This window comes from Coregonus lavaretus (genome assembly GCF_964263955.1).
Source record: "Coregonus lavaretus genome assembly, chromosome: 35".
In the NCBI taxonomy this organism is placed as follows: Eukaryota; Metazoa; Chordata; class Actinopteri; order Salmoniformes; family Salmonidae; genus Coregonus; species Coregonus lavaretus.
The window spans coordinates 5,729,306-5,745,628 of NC_140022.1; the positions used below are offsets into that span (position 1 = coordinate 5,729,306).

Genomic DNA, 16,323 nt, shown 5'->3' on the forward strand with positions numbered 1-16,323 from the left:
TGACTCAGAGGGTATTTGGATTGTGTGGCGTGTACACGTGTGAATGTATCGGACACAGTTATGTTTCATTCAAGTGAGCTTTAAATGACCAATGTTAATCTGAAGTCTCTTCATGATAAGCCAGTGCTTTGAGTGATGAGTGTGGTTTTTCATCATTACTATAGTGCAATCTATTTGCATTGTTGTGTAGGATACATTATAATATGCCATTAAAACAACTGTATGTATTTGCAAAAGAATCATACAACACTCTGATGAACATAAAAATCATTGATTCACATTGATACAGAGAGTTGCAGCAAAGAAACATCCACTTGGAGAATACCCTCAATAGTTAAAGCACCTCTTGTTTGTCCAAGCTGACTTCCATGTACTTTCCATGGTATCATTAAAGAGGAACTTCAAATTCACTCATGCTAGTCTTTACTCTTGGTAACTGGGTTTCTGTGTTTTGGATAGAAGGAGAAACTATGACATCACCAGCCTATGAATTTAACTCAGCCAAGAAAACACATGTCAGAATTCTCTGGCCTTTTTTTTTTTTTTTCATTTTCTTATAAATTATGGATGTTAACACAAGAGTTCTTCTGAGAGGCCTTCTAGTAATATATATATATATATATATATATATATATATATATATATATATATATATATATATATATATAAAAGTGGCTTTAAAATGCCCTATTCATTGTATGTTTGTGTCTTGATGGTTGAAGGACAATGGACTGCTATCAGAGGTTGTATTGATTGAATACTATTTCAAATAGTTAAGGTAGCACTTGAGCAGTGAAAATTAGATCACACTGAAAACTAAAATATAAAAACTAAGAGTTAGAAAACATGCAGAAATCACATTTATATATATATATTTGAATCTTGAAATATATTCCTCATTTTCATCATTCAGCATGCAGGGTTTCCACTTTAGAATGAGTAAATGAAATATGCAGGCATGGATGACAAACTAAAACAGACATTTTTGCACACTTTAATATTTAGAAAATAAATCGGCTTAAACAAAATGCAAGTAGTGTAATATGAAGTTTAAACAGAATTGAAACGGTCCATCAGTGAATAGTCTTAGTACATGGTATATTTACCAAATAGCATATACAGTAAAGTTACCCCGGTGTTCAGTAAAAGTTTCTTACTACTAGTGCCTTCAAAGGGTTATTGTTTTGGTTTGTATTTGAACGACAATTCATGCACGCGAACATCTTTCCAAACAGAACCAACCAAACAAACCCCAAACACAAACAGAGAAGCGCTTAGGTCGGACTCTCTTCATACAGATCAAGTCAAATGGAGGTGGAGGGAGCAATATAGGATGACTAGGGACTGAGGAGGTTGGGTTGGGATAGGCGATGGTAGTGGGTGGCGAGCAAACTAGGGTTTACTAATTAGGTATCTTGGGATGGGGAATCAGTCAATCATAGGCATTACTTACTGTAATTTGTGAAGGCCTTTTGATTGGGGTGGATGTTGGCTTTATAGTGATGCTACTTGTGATTTTGCTGTTGCCTTTGACAGGGGCACCATTGGATAATATAGGAGTTCTCTGCTCCTGCCCAGGTGAGTAGCATGGGCTCACAGGCTGGGGTGTAGTGTTTAAGCTCTGAATGAAGGGACTCCCTAAGTGAATGTGGATTTTGTTGTCCTCCGTGGTGATGACTTTGGGGCCGGAGCTGTTGGACCTCTGAACCTGCCAGCTGCTCTGCCTCTCTGGTGTCACCCTGAAGACTGCGTGACCTCCCACAACCTCTACCGGCTCCGTGGACAGGGACCGGTCAGGAGTGCCTGTTGTAACCGACACGATCTGGATGGGTGACATGGCCCTGTCTGGAGTGACCGACCCAGAGGAGTCTGGGGTCATCGCTCTGGAGTAGGTGGCCATGGTGAAGGGAGATATGGCTCGATCGGGAGTGCAGGGGGAACCATCTGACGAGGGGGACCTTTGACCTTTGTTTCTGGTAGTCGGGGAGATGGATGCGTTCTGAATTATGGTGATTCTTTGTTTGGGTGGACCACCGCTTGTGGGGATGACTGCAGTGCTGGTGTATGACTGTGTGTTTTCCGCGGTGGGGCTGGTGATTTCTAGCATGGCCATGTTATGCCCGTGGTCTGGGGTTACCTTGATGTGCAGTGGTTGCCCGGGGCTGTGTGTCAGAAACACGTCTCCTTGCTGCACATGGTTCCCATTCTGTCTGGGAACCTGCACTTTCCCGTTGACTGGGTTGTGGCTTTCTTTGGTTTTGAGGAAGGGGACTCTGGCTCTCCTGATGTTGTTGTTGAGGTTGTTGACATTGTTGATGAGGGAGGGGTTACATTGGGCGAGGGGCAACTCATTGTTGTAGTTTGGATCGTCCTCAGAGTCACTCTCTTCGTACAGTTTTCCGTTCACCACGGCCCGCTCCAGTGGGGCGATGCTCTTGTAGTTGGGTCGAAGGTAGTCTGCTGGATCTGTCTGTACCTCCTTGGTGCACACCTGTAAGTCTGAGAAACGCCTGCCGTTCATGCCTGGGCGGAGACTTTTGCTGAAGCGACGGTATCGCTCCAGCTCCCGATTGAGGGTCTCCATCTCTCTGGCCAGTTCTTTATTTCTCACCTCTTGCAGAGTCAGTTTTCTTTGCAAGGTGGAGTGGTCATTTTTAATGCGACAGATGTTTTCCTCTGTGCCCATATATTCATGGATCTTCTCTTTTAGGGCCGCCACCTCTCGGGTCAGATGGCTGGACTTAGCCTCTTCCTCTTTCAGACGCTTGTAGAGGATGTGCTCCTGGTTGGACTCTTGCTTCTCTGCCAATTGGTACTTTGAGAGCTCGTTCCTGGATATTTCCAACTCCTCCATCAAGGCCTTTGCTCGCTCTTGTGCCTTGGAGTATCTCTTCTCCATCGACTCAAACTCATCCTCAGTCTTCAACAAGTCGTCTTCGACGACCTTCATATCTTTAAGTTTTCGCCTCAGGCGCTCAACTTCCTGTGTAAGGTCTTTGACTTTGTATTCCTCTTGTTGGGAGCGGTTGGCGATGGGTGCCTTGATGCTTTCCTCTTTGGCTTTGTTCCTCAGGAATTCCCTCTCTGCAGCTTCCAGTGACTGCAACCTCTTCTTCATCATGGTAACTTTGGACTGCAGGTCGTTGCTCTTTTCCTCCTCGGCTTGGAGCTTGGCCTTGAGTTCATCCCTGTCCTTGGTGGCGCCATACATTTTCTCCTCAAGCTCAGCCTTCGACCTTAGGGCTTTCTTGCTCTCGTCGATAAGCTTCTCTGTCACTGTTGTGACTTTGTCCTGCTCAGCTTGCAGTTTTCCAGTGCTGTTATGGACCTTGTCCTCCATCGCTTTCAGTTTCTCAGCCATGGTCTTCCTTTCATCCACCAGCATGACCGTCAGCGTCTTTAGCTTGGTGAGGTCTTCCTTTAGGGTAAGCTCTGTCTTCTCCAGCTGACCCTCCACGGCCTCCAGTTCTTTAACCCTCGCTTTCAGGACGTCCATCTCTCTGGACAGAACCTTTGACACGGTCCTCTCTTTGTCCAGATTGCACTTTAGCGCGTTGCACTCCTGTTTGCTCTTGCCGAACGCATCCTCTAGTTTCTCCAGCTCCATGATCCTGTGGTTCAGCTTGTCCACATCAGCCTTCAGGCTACGGCTTTGGCTGGCTTCCTTCTCCAGCTTCTTGTTGAGGTCCCTGCACTGGTCCTCCATTCTGACCAGCTCCTCGTCCTTCCCCTCCATCTCCAGAACCCTTTTCCGTAACTCCTCCACCTCGTCCATGAGGCTGGAGTTGCCACATTCCCCGCGGCTGATCTTGTCCCTCAGCTCCTGGAGCTCGTCCTCAGCCCTCCGGAGGGTCTTGTTGGTCTCTTCCAGTTCATCCAGCTGCCGGCTGAGCATGGACAGTTTCTGCTTGAGCTGCCGGTTTTGGGCATCCTCGCTGGTCAGTTTGGCTGTCATGGTCTCCTGTTCCTGGTGGAAGCGACTGGCTTGGTCGCCTAGCTCCGTCTCCAAGCGAAAAACTTTCTCCTCCCCCTCTTGCACCCTTGCATTAGTGGAACTCAGCTCTTCCTGGGCGTGGGATGCGCTGGCGGTCAGTTCCTGGACCTTAGCAGTCTGTTGGGTCAGTTGCTCTGTGAGGCGCTGCTGCTCGTCCACGACCATCAACGCAAAGGACTTCAGCTTGGTCAGCTCCTCCTTTAGGCTGGTGACCTTCTTGTTGTTCTCCTCCTCTTTCCTTTCCTGATAGGCCTTTTCCTGGTCAATGAGCAACTTCAGTCTGAAAGAAAAACACAAGAAGAAGAAAATAAGAAAAAAAGTTAGAAGAAAGAAAGAATGTTGAACTTTTCACAGATACACACATTGGACAACAGACAGATGGGTGGAGAAAGTGATGGATGACACAGGGAGCAACGTAACACAACACAACAAAATATCAATAATATAATATAAACAATATACAGTATATCAGCTTGGTAGACAGTTGTCATTGTTTGTTTGCTTGTGAAATGTGAAATGTGTCTAATTCTTATTCCCAAAGTGCCATCGGGCCTATTATTAGTAGGAATGCAGATAGACCATGAACACTCATGGGTGTCACATTTGTCTGACCATACTGAATGGATTTCTGAAGGGGTTTGACATTTTTTGTAATGGAAACTTTAACAGATGATAAATATAGCTGTGCTGTAACTTTCCCAGATCGGTAGCCTGACATACACTTGCAGTGTTCCTTTTTAGATCCCCCGATAGCAGTTAACTCTCACATGGGTTGGAAACTCTACATGCTGTAGTAAATGTGACATGTGAGTCCAAAATAGTACTTCTTATAGTCATTCTTTTACAAATTGATTTACAACTAAAATATCTAGATTACCCTTATTTTGGATTTGCATTACTTATGTCCCGTATTACTTATCTACTGTTACTTAAAAAAATAAAAAGAGAATAGAGATTGGATAAAATGCAATGTTTTTACTGTGTGAGGATGTTCTGTCCAAATGCACTCTGATCTTTGGCTTTGGTGGCTAGACCTTTCTGGAATGCTGAATGTTTACCCTGATCCGTATCTGACAAGAATACTCCCATCAGCCCAAATCAAACTGTAGACTAAACCTTTATTCAACCACACTGCTGCTTTTGAAATGTCCCACTGAGTACAGTCCTCTTTCATACCTGTTAGAAGCACCTACCCTGCTTAAATAAACAACTAAACTTACATTGTAGTTATTTTAATGTCTAGAGTAATACTGAGTTCATAGTGTGCACTTGTGTAAGCGTCGGCCCATGTAAGTGTACAGTCTACTGTATGCACAGCATATGTAACAGAATCACAGGGGAAGCTGGGGTCACGGTGGCTGGCAGGGTATGCATCTCACCGGGCCAGTGTGCCTCCGCTCCAGGCAGCGTTGGAGGGGATGTTATGACTGCTGCATGTGCAGCTGCCAGCGTGCTAGCACAGATGTCGAACTGGCATGGAACAATCCCCTAATTAAGGGATTCCTCTACTACCCCCTCCCTCCCTCTCTCTCTGGTTATATATTTGAAGGAATCCCCCCCCCCCCCGGCTGGATAAACAGAGGGCTTCTCTCAGTGATCACTAATTACATCAGCATGGTAGAGCTGGGGCTAGGGCAGGTTCCTGTACCCGTCCCCCTACTGTGTGTCAACTCCGAGTGGAGGAGGTGGAGGGGTTAATGTCCTATGATGTTAATCCTATGATGTCCCATATGTTCCACATGTTCCATATGCTCCACATGTTCCACTGTGCCAGAGATCTGATGATCAAAGCTGATTAGCTTGAAGTTGATGTACAGCAGGGGAGCATCAGATGGGGAGGAGTTTGTAAATGCTTTTAGTGTCCCCACTGAGAAAATTCACAATGGGAATTTGTGGGATAATCAGTTCTACAATATCTGAAGACATTTTGAAAATCATGATAGGCTATTAATATTGCTGAGACGTTAAGACAGAGCAGAGGACTGTCAGCCATAGAAAGTCCTCAAATGTAGCTAGAATGCCTTATTTATATCCTTGTTTACTCTAGCAGTTATCTCCACTACCACTATTTTCCCAGTGATGTAATCAAACCAGAATAGAATGTGAACTGAGCCGAGGTCCTGGACTTCAGACTCTGCTAGTTAGTACAAGTCGACCTGGTTTCCCCATTTTTAAACAGAAAGGGTTACGTTCTGAAGATACATTATGCAAACAGAAGATACATTCAGGGAAACTTCCATGTATTATTAATCAGGTGCTTGAGATCAGCCAAGGCATAGTAGGCTATATGATGTCTCTGGTGAGGAAATGGCATGTATTCCCTAGGATCCTGATCACTTGACATAAGAATACTGTATCCCTTCTAAGGGACAATCGTTGGATTCTGTTTCCCATGGACTCAGAAGTCTGCTGGACAAGTGGGACTTGACAATAGAATAACAAAACTTGGGAGAGCAGAAGTTCAACTGCCAGTGGGTCAACTGTGACTACTGTAAGTCGCTCTGGATAAGAGCGTTTGCTAAATGACGTAAATGTAAATGTATATGGTTGAAAAGCAAATAAGAGAGGCATGACAGTTACCACTTGAAATTCTCAACGGTTGCCAATGAATGATGTATTAGTTTACCCAGTTCATCCTTATATGGCTTTGCATTCAAACTTGGTTATACAAGATGTCAGCTACAGAGAACAGCAACTTTGTTGATTAATCATTGAAAAACTACCGAATCCTATTCTAAATGAATGAATTCTATTGCGCGATTACCTTTGGGATTTTACAGGAATGGTGATTACAAGGCCACACTTGATTGAACTATTTATTTTGTCACTGCCAATTTTCCAAATAGAGTCAGTCTGTCTAAAACGGTACATTCCCATAAGGAGTTTCTATGTCATGGAAAATAGAGTGGTGCATTCTGCATGGTAAGCAGTTGAGAAGTGGGTGCGGGTGCAGATGGCTATTAACCCAAAACCAACCATTCACCTACTGACCTCTTCTGAGCAACATCAGCATACAGACGCTCGCGCACACACACACACACACACACACACACACACACACACACACACACACACACACACACACACACACACACACACACACACACACACACACACACACACACACACACACACACACACACACACACACACACACACACACACACACACACACACACACACACACAGCCAGCAGCAGGATGTCACCATGCCCACTATTACGGCGAAGGCCACAGAGGGCTTTCCTCACATTTAAATAAGCAGCTGTGGCCAGTGGCCTCAGAGCTGGAAACTATGGCTCAGACTCTGTAAACAGTGCTGCTGCTGAGATGATACAGGACATGGCAGTAAACAGTGCTGCTGCTGAGATGATACAGGACATGGCAGTAAACAGTGCTGCTGCTGAGATGATACAGGACATGGCAGTAAACAGTGCTGCTGCTGAGATGATACAGGACATGGCAGTATTCTGTGTGTATGTTTTAGAAGTTAATGTCCAAGACAATGCCGTTGTTATAGAAGTCAATTTCCTGCCATTTCCTTAAAACACCAGATTGTATTTTACCTTTATTTTAACAGGGAGTCCCTTTAAGACCAAGCTTCTATTCCTCTTTCACACAGGAGCATACACATACTTTACAAAATACATTATAAAACAATGATCTGTTCATGTCTGATCCTGAAGCCTGTTTTTAGTGTAAATAGATAGAAGCAGTCAGTCTGTTAGGAGGATTCTTCCTGGAGTGCGTTATGAAAGAGACATAGGAAGCTAGCCAGGATACGTCCAGCAGAGGGCAATCAGTAAGCAGTATGGGTTCATAAAATTATAGGCAGTATTTGTATGCCTTTAGTTGAATGACTGTGCTAGTTTAATATTTTATTTTTAATAGTTACATTTTAGGGGTTTAGCTGGCTATGCTGTATGTTACATAATCAATAGCTCATAATAAAAACAATTATTTTTCAGGTTCTTGAATTCATTGTAATATCTGAGTTTTATATTCAAACTTAATTTAACTTGTTGGTTCATAAACGTACCACTCAGAAACAAAGATCATGGAGTATGTGAAGTGATTAATCTTTCACAGGAGAGCAGGTTCAAATAACATTTATCATCTTTTTTATTTCACCATGCACATTTCCCCCGGATTTTCACAGACAGAGTGTCGTGTGAGTGTTGAGTGGCCCGTTCAACTACACTTACGAAATGAACCACTGAATTAACCATAGCTTTAACTCATGACTTCACACACTGAATCAGCTTCTACCAATGTCCTCCCTCAATGGTACGTTTGAAAATCACAATTAGGGAATTAATATTGTGCACAAATTGTTACAATATTTAGTTACTGTACTTAGCATCCCTTCAATTGTAATCACAGTTTCCAAAATATCAGACTGAAATTTGTCAAAATTGTTTCAGCATTTTTTCATGAACTTGTTGAATGAAACATTTATTTCTAACAGATTGCATATAATTTTATCCCAAAAGACAAAACTTTCCCAGAGTCAGAAATCAATTCTTTACACTAACCGAACGGAATATGTAAATATCAAAGCTGTACTTATCCCCCTTGCACTCAGTCACAGTGCTCCATAACGAACCAACAGAGCAGCTAAGTTGAGTTAAAGTTGCCTTGCCTCCTACCTGTTCCATAGGTCTGTCCGGTGGCAGCCTCAGTGATTGAAGCTCATTATGTTGCAGTACTCTCTCTGTCTCTCAGCTCTCACACAGCGGTCTGTGATGTGGACATTCCAGCAGGGAGACCAAACAATAAGAGATGTCTCACTGCATGCTCCCTGCCTTTGGAGCATTACATCATCAACATGCCCTTATATGGAACTTTGTGTTGTACAGCCTCCCTGCCTCTCAAAGGGGTGTGTGCTCCAGTGTGTGTGTGTGTGTGTGTGTGTGTGTGTGTTTCAGTGTGTGTGTGTGTTTCAGTGTGTGTGTGTGTGTTTCAGTGTGTGTATGTGTTTCAGTGTGTGTGTGTTTCAGTGTGTGTGTGAGTGTGTGTGTGTGTATGTGTTTCAGTGTGTGTGTGTGTGTGTGTGTGTGTGTGTGTGTGTGTGTGTGTGTGTGTGTGTGTGTGTGTGTGTGTGTGTGTGTGTGTGTGTGTGTGTGTGTGTGTGTGTGTGTGTGTGAGAGAGACAGATTATTTGCATGTGGGCTTAAGCGTATGTGTGTGTGTGTCCACCTAGGTGTGGTTGTGTGTGTGTGTGTGTGTTTGTTTGTCCACCTAGGTGTGGTGTGTGTGTGTGTGTGTGTCCACCTAGGTGTGGTGTGGGCTTTATAACAAGAATAGAGAGGAAAAGTGTTGAGCGACGTCTGTAACGTGTGAAATATCTGCTCTCTCTGGTCTGTCTATACTCCAGAGGCAGAGGGTGAGGAGAGACAAGCGCTTTAGGTTACAACATTTCCTTCTGGCTTTCCTCAGTAAGAGTCATGCATTCAACTGAGGAAGAAAATACACAATTAACTTGACCGACAACCGTGTTTAGTAAGGAAATCTGTGTGTGTATGGAATGTATTATTGTACTACACTATTAGATCCGAACCGAATTAGAAACATGCCAAACATTTACATGCAACACTTCACACAATCGACAACACAAACATACCGCAATAGTATATGGTACTCTACTAATCCATAATGATGGATTGAATGTAAGACCGTTATTAGGGACTGCTAATCGAGTGCTGTCAGGACTTTTATTGCATGACCGTTCATCTAGAAACTGTCCTCACATTTACAGCTCACAATTCACATTTACAGCCCTCGTATTATCACAGACGGCTCATTTCTCAATCTATTCTACAGTGTGCTTATCTTTCCCTTGTTACCAAGACTCCTCTCTCCACTTCAATTCACGCAAGCAAAATAATAGATTCACACTAAATAGCTGGCAGCAAACTACACTCTAATTTAGACTGAGCTAGTACCCAACTGCATTAAGTTCAGCGGCCAAAAATCCTGGACATAGCCTGCTAATAGAGATCATTGAGTAAATTGTCCTCCCGTATCGGTTCAATGTCCCTATTATCGTCGGACAGAACATCAGCTGTTCGCTGAAACAATGGAGTCCACAGCAACAGCACGGACCTAACATGACATCAATCATCCTCGTTAGGAGGAATCAAGGAAACGCTGGGACACTTCCTGTCCCAAAATCCTCTAAATCAGATGTCACAGCTTCACAATGGGAGCCAAAGCTTGGTTGCCAAGCTGTAGAAAATTAAGAAATACTGTCAAGACAATGTAGAATAGAGATGTCCATTGAAGGCCAGAGAGCAATGAACCAAACAACCCCCTCCCTCCTTGTTAGTGGTTTGAAAATTGCAGCAACCACAATGAAACAAATACGTCATTTGACACGGTGCAATCAAGTTTCTTGAGAACATTTTGTGGTGATAACCCCCGATTATACAACGGACCAAACAACCAAATACTGATTACATTTGACTCTGTCATGATCTTTCTAGAATTTTTATAACAATTTGTTTGTTCTTGACGTAAACACATTCCTTCATTTAGAAAGCCCAATTAGAATTTGTCTATTTCTGAATCGGGACATTTCCAACACATCCTAGACAGAGTGCTCCTGATCCCAGATGTTCTTCATTGAACATGAAAGTTGGCCACACAAACATGTTCTCTATGTGAAGCATCTGCCAAATTATAAATAGTGGAAAAACGAATCCCTGTTTTATGTAATGTCTTGGTACATGAGTCTTCCTCTGACACTCCGAAATGGAATGTAGAGTATCATGAATCAGCTAGATTGAGTGAAAATGTGTGGTTTCAGAGAACATTTCCCATGGACACACAATCCTAGAGCCTTCGGAAAGTATTCAGACCCCTTGACTTTTTCCACATTTTGTTACGTTACAGCCTTTTTCTAAAATTGATTAAATATTTTTTTCCCTCATCAAGCTACACACAATACCACATAATGACAAAGCAAAAACAGGTTTTTTGAAAGTTTTGCTAATTTATAAAAAATAAAAAACTTAAATACATAAGTATTCAGACCCTTTACTCAGTACTTTGTTGAAGCACCTTTTGCAGCGATTACTGCCTCGAGTCTTCTTGGGTATGACGCTACAAGCTTGGCAAACCTGTATTTGGGGAGTTTCTCCCATTTTTCTCTGCAGATCCTCTCAAGCTTTGTCAGGTTGGATGGGGAGCGTTGCTGCAGAGCTTTTTTCAGGTCTCTCCAGAGATGTTCGATTGGGTTCAAGTCCGGGTTCTGGCTGGGCCACTCAAGGACATTCAGAGACTTGTCCCGAAGCCACTCATGCAATGTCTTGGCTGTGTGCTTAGGGAAGTTGTCCTGTTGGAAGGTGAACCTTCTCCCCAGTCTGAGGTCCTGAGTGCTTTGGAACAGGTTTTCATCAAGGATCTCTCTGTACTTTGCTCCGTTCATCTTTGCCTTGATCCTGACTAGTCTCTCATTCCCTGCCGCTGAAAAACATCCCCACAGCATGATGCTGCCACCACCATGCTTCACCATAGGGATGGTGCCAGGTTTCCTCCAGACGTGACGCTTGGCATTCAGGCCAAAGAGTTCAATCTTGGTTTCATCAGACCAGAGAATCTTGTTTCTCAAGGTCTGAGAGTCTTTAGGTGCCTTTTGGCAAACTCAAAGCGGTCTGTGCCTTTTACTGAGGAGTGACTTCCATCTGGCCACTCTACCATAAAGACCTGATTGGTGGAGTGCTGCAGAGATGGTTGTCCTTCTGGACGGTTCTCCCATCACCACAGAGGAAATCTAGAGCTCTGCCAGAGTGACCATTGGGTTCTTGGTCACCTCCCTGACCAAGACACTTCTCCCCCAATTGCTCAGTTTGGAAGAGTTTTGGTGGTTCCAAACTTCTTCCATTTAAGAATGATGGAGGCCACTGTGTTCTTGGGGACCTTCAATGCTGCAGAAATGTTTTGGTATCCTTCCCCAGATCTGTGCCTCGACACAATCCTGTCTTAGAGCTCTACGGACAATTCCTTTGACCTTATGGCTTGGTTTTTGCTCTGACATGCACTGTCAACTGTGGGACCTTATATAGACAGGTGTGTGCCTTTCCAATACATGTCCAATCAATTGAATTTACCACAGGTGGACTCCAATCCAATGTAGAAACATCTAAAGGATGATCAATGGAAACACCTGAGCTCAATTTCAAGTCACATAGCAAAGGGTCTGAATACTGATGTAAATAAGGTATTTATGTTTTTTATTTTTAATACATTTGCTAAAATTTCTAAAAACCTATTTTTTGCTTTGTCATTATGGGGTATTGTGTGTAGATTGCTGAGGAATTGTATTTAGTTAATCCATTTTAGAATAAGGCTGTAACGTAACAACATTTTGAAGAAATCAAGGGGTCTGAATACTTTCCGAAGGCACTGTATGTATCCACAGCTCCCAAAGTGTGTTGTGCTGAATATCGCTTATGTCTATATTACATTTTCTTATACATGATTTGTAAAGCATTTATGTAGGTCTTATAAAGGTCTCATGGCTTCATCAGGCCTTTGTAAGACATTATTGGTTCAAGTGACCTTCTCTTGAGACTTGCCAAGTGAATAAAACCAATGTTTCAAGCCACAAGTTCTATACCATATAGGAAGAACCACCATGACCCACCATTTGGGAATCAAACCATGCCCCTAGATGACAAATGGACTCTCTGCACCCTGTGAGTGGTGGGAGTGTGCAGACTGTCAGTGCTGTGGGAGTATGCAGACTGTCAGTGCTGTGGGAGTGTGCAGACTGTCAGTGCTGTGGGAGTGTGCAGACTGTCAGTGCTGTGGGAGTGTGCAGGCTGCAAGTGCTGTGGGAATGTGCAGACTGAGACACATGTTTGCGTGATCCTCACTCCATGCCTGGGGCCTGATTACCTGACACATATGACATCACTAGTCCCTTAATCACATCCATATGGCTACTGTGTGTTCACTCTCTCTCTCTCTCTCTCTCTCTCTCTCTCTCTCTCTCTCTCTCTCTCTCTCTCTCTCTCTCTCTCTCTCTCTCTCTCTCTCTCTCTCTCTCTCTCTCTCTCTCTCTCTCTCTCTCTCTCTCTCTCTCTCTCAGTAAAGGCAGAACTGAGTATGTAGTAGGCCAGGGTGAGTCTGGGATCCTTTGACCTCGTAACAAAATGCACATAACCTGGCTGGCTGTGGAGTCTGAACATCCTGAGGGCTGCTTTACAGGTGTTTAAATGGACACCACCTTCACCCCCATACCCCTCCTCACCACCACCACAACCCCTCAGGGGAGTAAAATGTATGTCTTTCTTCCCAGTTATACTGTCTCAGAAATAGTCTACCTGATAGTATTGTATCAGTGTTACATAATATATAGTATTGAGTACAGTATGAGTCATAAAACACGGGAATGGTTCCAATCGTATTTTCACCCTTCATTTTTCCATCTGGGATTTTAGAACTACTTCATAGAAGGTCTGTGTTTCGTGTAGGCTTACCCTGGCGTGACGTTTTGACCTCGGACAAGGTAACTTTGATCAACAATTAGCATTGCGAATTGTTTTGAGTAAATTGAGGCGAATATATTGATAAAACTCACCTTGTCCGAGAGAGAATTACACGGCTATCAATACGTCATGCCAAGGTAAGCCTACATTAAACACACAATTCATTTGAATTTTTTGTAGAATTCACGATGTGAAAAATGAATGGCGGAAAAACCATTGGAAACATTTCCGTGTTTTTACAGCAGGCTATACTATACATGGTATACTTAAGCAATAAGGCCCAAGGAGGTGTGGTGTATGGCCAATATACCACGGTTAAGGGCTGTTCTTAGCACGACGCAACGCGGAGTGCCTGGACACAGCCCTTAGCTGTGATATATTGGCCATATATCACAAACCCCCGAGGTGACTTATTGCTATTATAAACTGGTTACCAACGTAATTAGAGCAGTAAAAATACATGTTTTGTCATACCCGTGGTATACCATGGCTGTCAGCCAATCAGCATTCAGGGCTCGAACCACCCAGTTTATAATATATCTATATCAAGGCAGTGGCATAATGGACAAAACAAATGACTCCATGGTGTGACATCACCAGGAGACGATTATAGGTACATATCAAATGACAATGTAACAGTTGAGATTGAAGAGTGACACCAAACAGGCCATAATTTAGGACAAAATAACTACCATCACCTCATAAAGGACACACTCTTGTTCTAGCCTTCGGTGAGAGGAGGGGTGTGTGTGTGTGTGTGTGTGTGTGTGTGTGTGTGTGTGTGTGTCGACAGGGCGTGTGTCTGTTGCCATTTCTGGGCGCAGGCAGCTGATAATAATTACTTCTCAAGTATTTTGACTGATCCTGCAGCTCTGGAGTGCTTTGGAGGAGGATGTTTCCAATGGCTGTTTTCACAGGAGACACAATGGATTGGGGCCATTACAGACATAGGTCCTGAGACCTGGGGCCATTAAAAACAGAGGTCCTGGGGCCATTACAGACAGAGGTCCAGGGGCCATTACAGACAGAGGTCCAGGGGCCATTACAGACAGAGGTCCTGGGGTCATTACAGACAGAGGTCCTGGGGTCATTACAGACAGAGGTCCAGGGGTCATTACAGACAGAGGTCCAGGGGTCATTACAGACAGAGGTCCTGGGGCCATTACAGACAGACGTCCTGGTCCTCTTACATACATATTAGTGAGCTGCTGGCAGGAATAAGCCTTCCCCTGCGTCCCAAATGTCACCCTATTCTCTATAAAGCACAGCGCCCTGGTCAAAAGTAGTGCACTATATAAGGAATAGGGTGCCATTTGAGGTTCACCCTAGAGCCTTGGCCTGGCTAAACAGATCACATATCACACACTACAGATGGGCAGGGCGCAAGTGTGGTCAGTCGGTTGAGGAGCAGTTCAGCCACTAAGCCACTATGGCTTCCAATGAGAGCACACTGCAGGGGAAAACACACTACTTAGGCTACATAACATGCTATTTTCCTATAGCTCTGGCTGGCCGCAGTCTCTACTCCCTATCCTCAGCCAGTGATTAGCGCAGTATCTGCATGGCTCTCGCATCTTAAACTGTATAGGAAGCACAGAAGAGATAAACAGACATTACTAACAGATCTGGGTCTGCCTGGGCGATCCTTAGATCCAGATCAGCTGTCAGTTGTCTATCTATTATTTCTCCTGGATTATCAGGAGTCTCAGGTTACCACAGATCTAGGATCAGATTACACAACCCTAAATCCCAACCTTAACCATAAGGAGCATGAAATACAGTGCCTTCAGAAGTATTCATACCCCTTGACTATTTCCACATGTTGTTGTGTTAGTCTGAATTCAAAATGGATGAAATATTATTTTTTTCTCACCCATCTACACACAATACCCCGTAATGACAAAGTGAAAACATGTTTATAGACATTTATGCACATCTATTGAAAAAGAACTACAGAAATATCTCATTTACATAAGTATTCACACCCCTTAGTCAATACAATTAGAATCACCTTTGGCAGCAATTACAGCTGTGAGTCTTTCCTGGTAAATCTCTAAGAGCTTTGCACACCTGGATTGTACAATATTCTTCAAGCTCTGTCAAGTTGTCTGTTGATCATTGCTAGATACAGTGCCTTGCAAAAGTATTCATCCCCCTTGGTGTTTTTCCTATTTTGTTGCATTACAACCTGTAATTTAAATAGATTTTTATACATAGACATACACAAAATAGTCCAAATTGGTGAAGTGAAATGAAAAAAATTACTTGTTTCAAAAAATTCTAAAAAATAAGTAACGGAAAAGGGGTGTGTGCATATGTATTCACCCCCGTTGCTATGAAGCCCCTAAATAAGATCTGGTGCAACCAATTACCTTCAGAAGTCACATAATTAGTTAAATAAATTCCACCTGTGTGCAATCTAAGTGTCACATTATCTCAGTATATATACACCTGTTCTGAAAGGCCCCAGAGTCTGCAACACCACTAAGCAAGGGGTACCACCAAGCAAGCGGCACCATGAAGACCAAGGAGCTCTCCAAACAGGTCAGGGACAAAGTTGTGGAGAAGTACAGGTTTGCGCTATAAAAAATTATCAGAAACTCTGAAAATACCCCACGGAGCACCATTAAATGCATTATTAAAAAATGAAAAGAATATGGCACCCCAACAAACCTGCCAAGAGAGGGCCGCCCACCAAAACTCATGGACCAGGCATGGAGGGCATTAATCAGAGAGGCAACAAATAGACCAAAGATAACCCTGAAGGAGCTGCAAAGTTCCACAGCAGAGATTGGAGTATCTGTCCATAGGACCAATTTAAGCCGTACACTCCACA

General features: G+C 43.4%; 1 protein-coding gene and 1 long non-coding RNA gene across 2 annotated transcripts in view; one reads left to right on the top strand and one right to left on the bottom strand.

The window, feature by feature from the left end:
- Positions 1-978: 978 nt before the first annotated feature.
- On the bottom strand, positions 979-8,761 carry LOC311109756 (filamin A-interacting protein 1-like). Its single transcript, XM_084152733.1, has 2 exons — positions 8,643-8,761; positions 979-4,274 (listed from the first exon to the last, which is right to left on the bottom strand). The coding sequence occupies exon 2, from the start codon at positions 4,157-4,159 to the stop codon at positions 1,433-1,435; it is 2,727 nt and encodes a 908-aa protein (XP_084008859.1). The 5' UTR covers positions 4,160-4,274; positions 8,643-8,761; the 3' UTR covers positions 979-1,432.
- LOC311109758 overlaps positions 6,034-16,323 on the top strand; it is a 57,141-nt gene continuing 46,851 nt past the window's right edge. Inside the window, exons 1-2 of the long non-coding RNA XR_014610628.1 lie at positions 6,034-6,485; positions 13,088-13,279. This is a non-coding gene — a long non-coding RNA (uncharacterized lncRNA). The remainder of the gene's footprint in view (positions 6,486-13,087; positions 13,280-16,323) is intronic.

Bases quoted from the DNA above. Each gene is read 5' to 3' on its own strand.
- LOC311109756 (XM_084152733.1), bottom strand. From the start codon at position 4,159: ATGGTCGTGGACGAGCAGCAGCGCCTCACAGAGCAACTGACCCAACAG.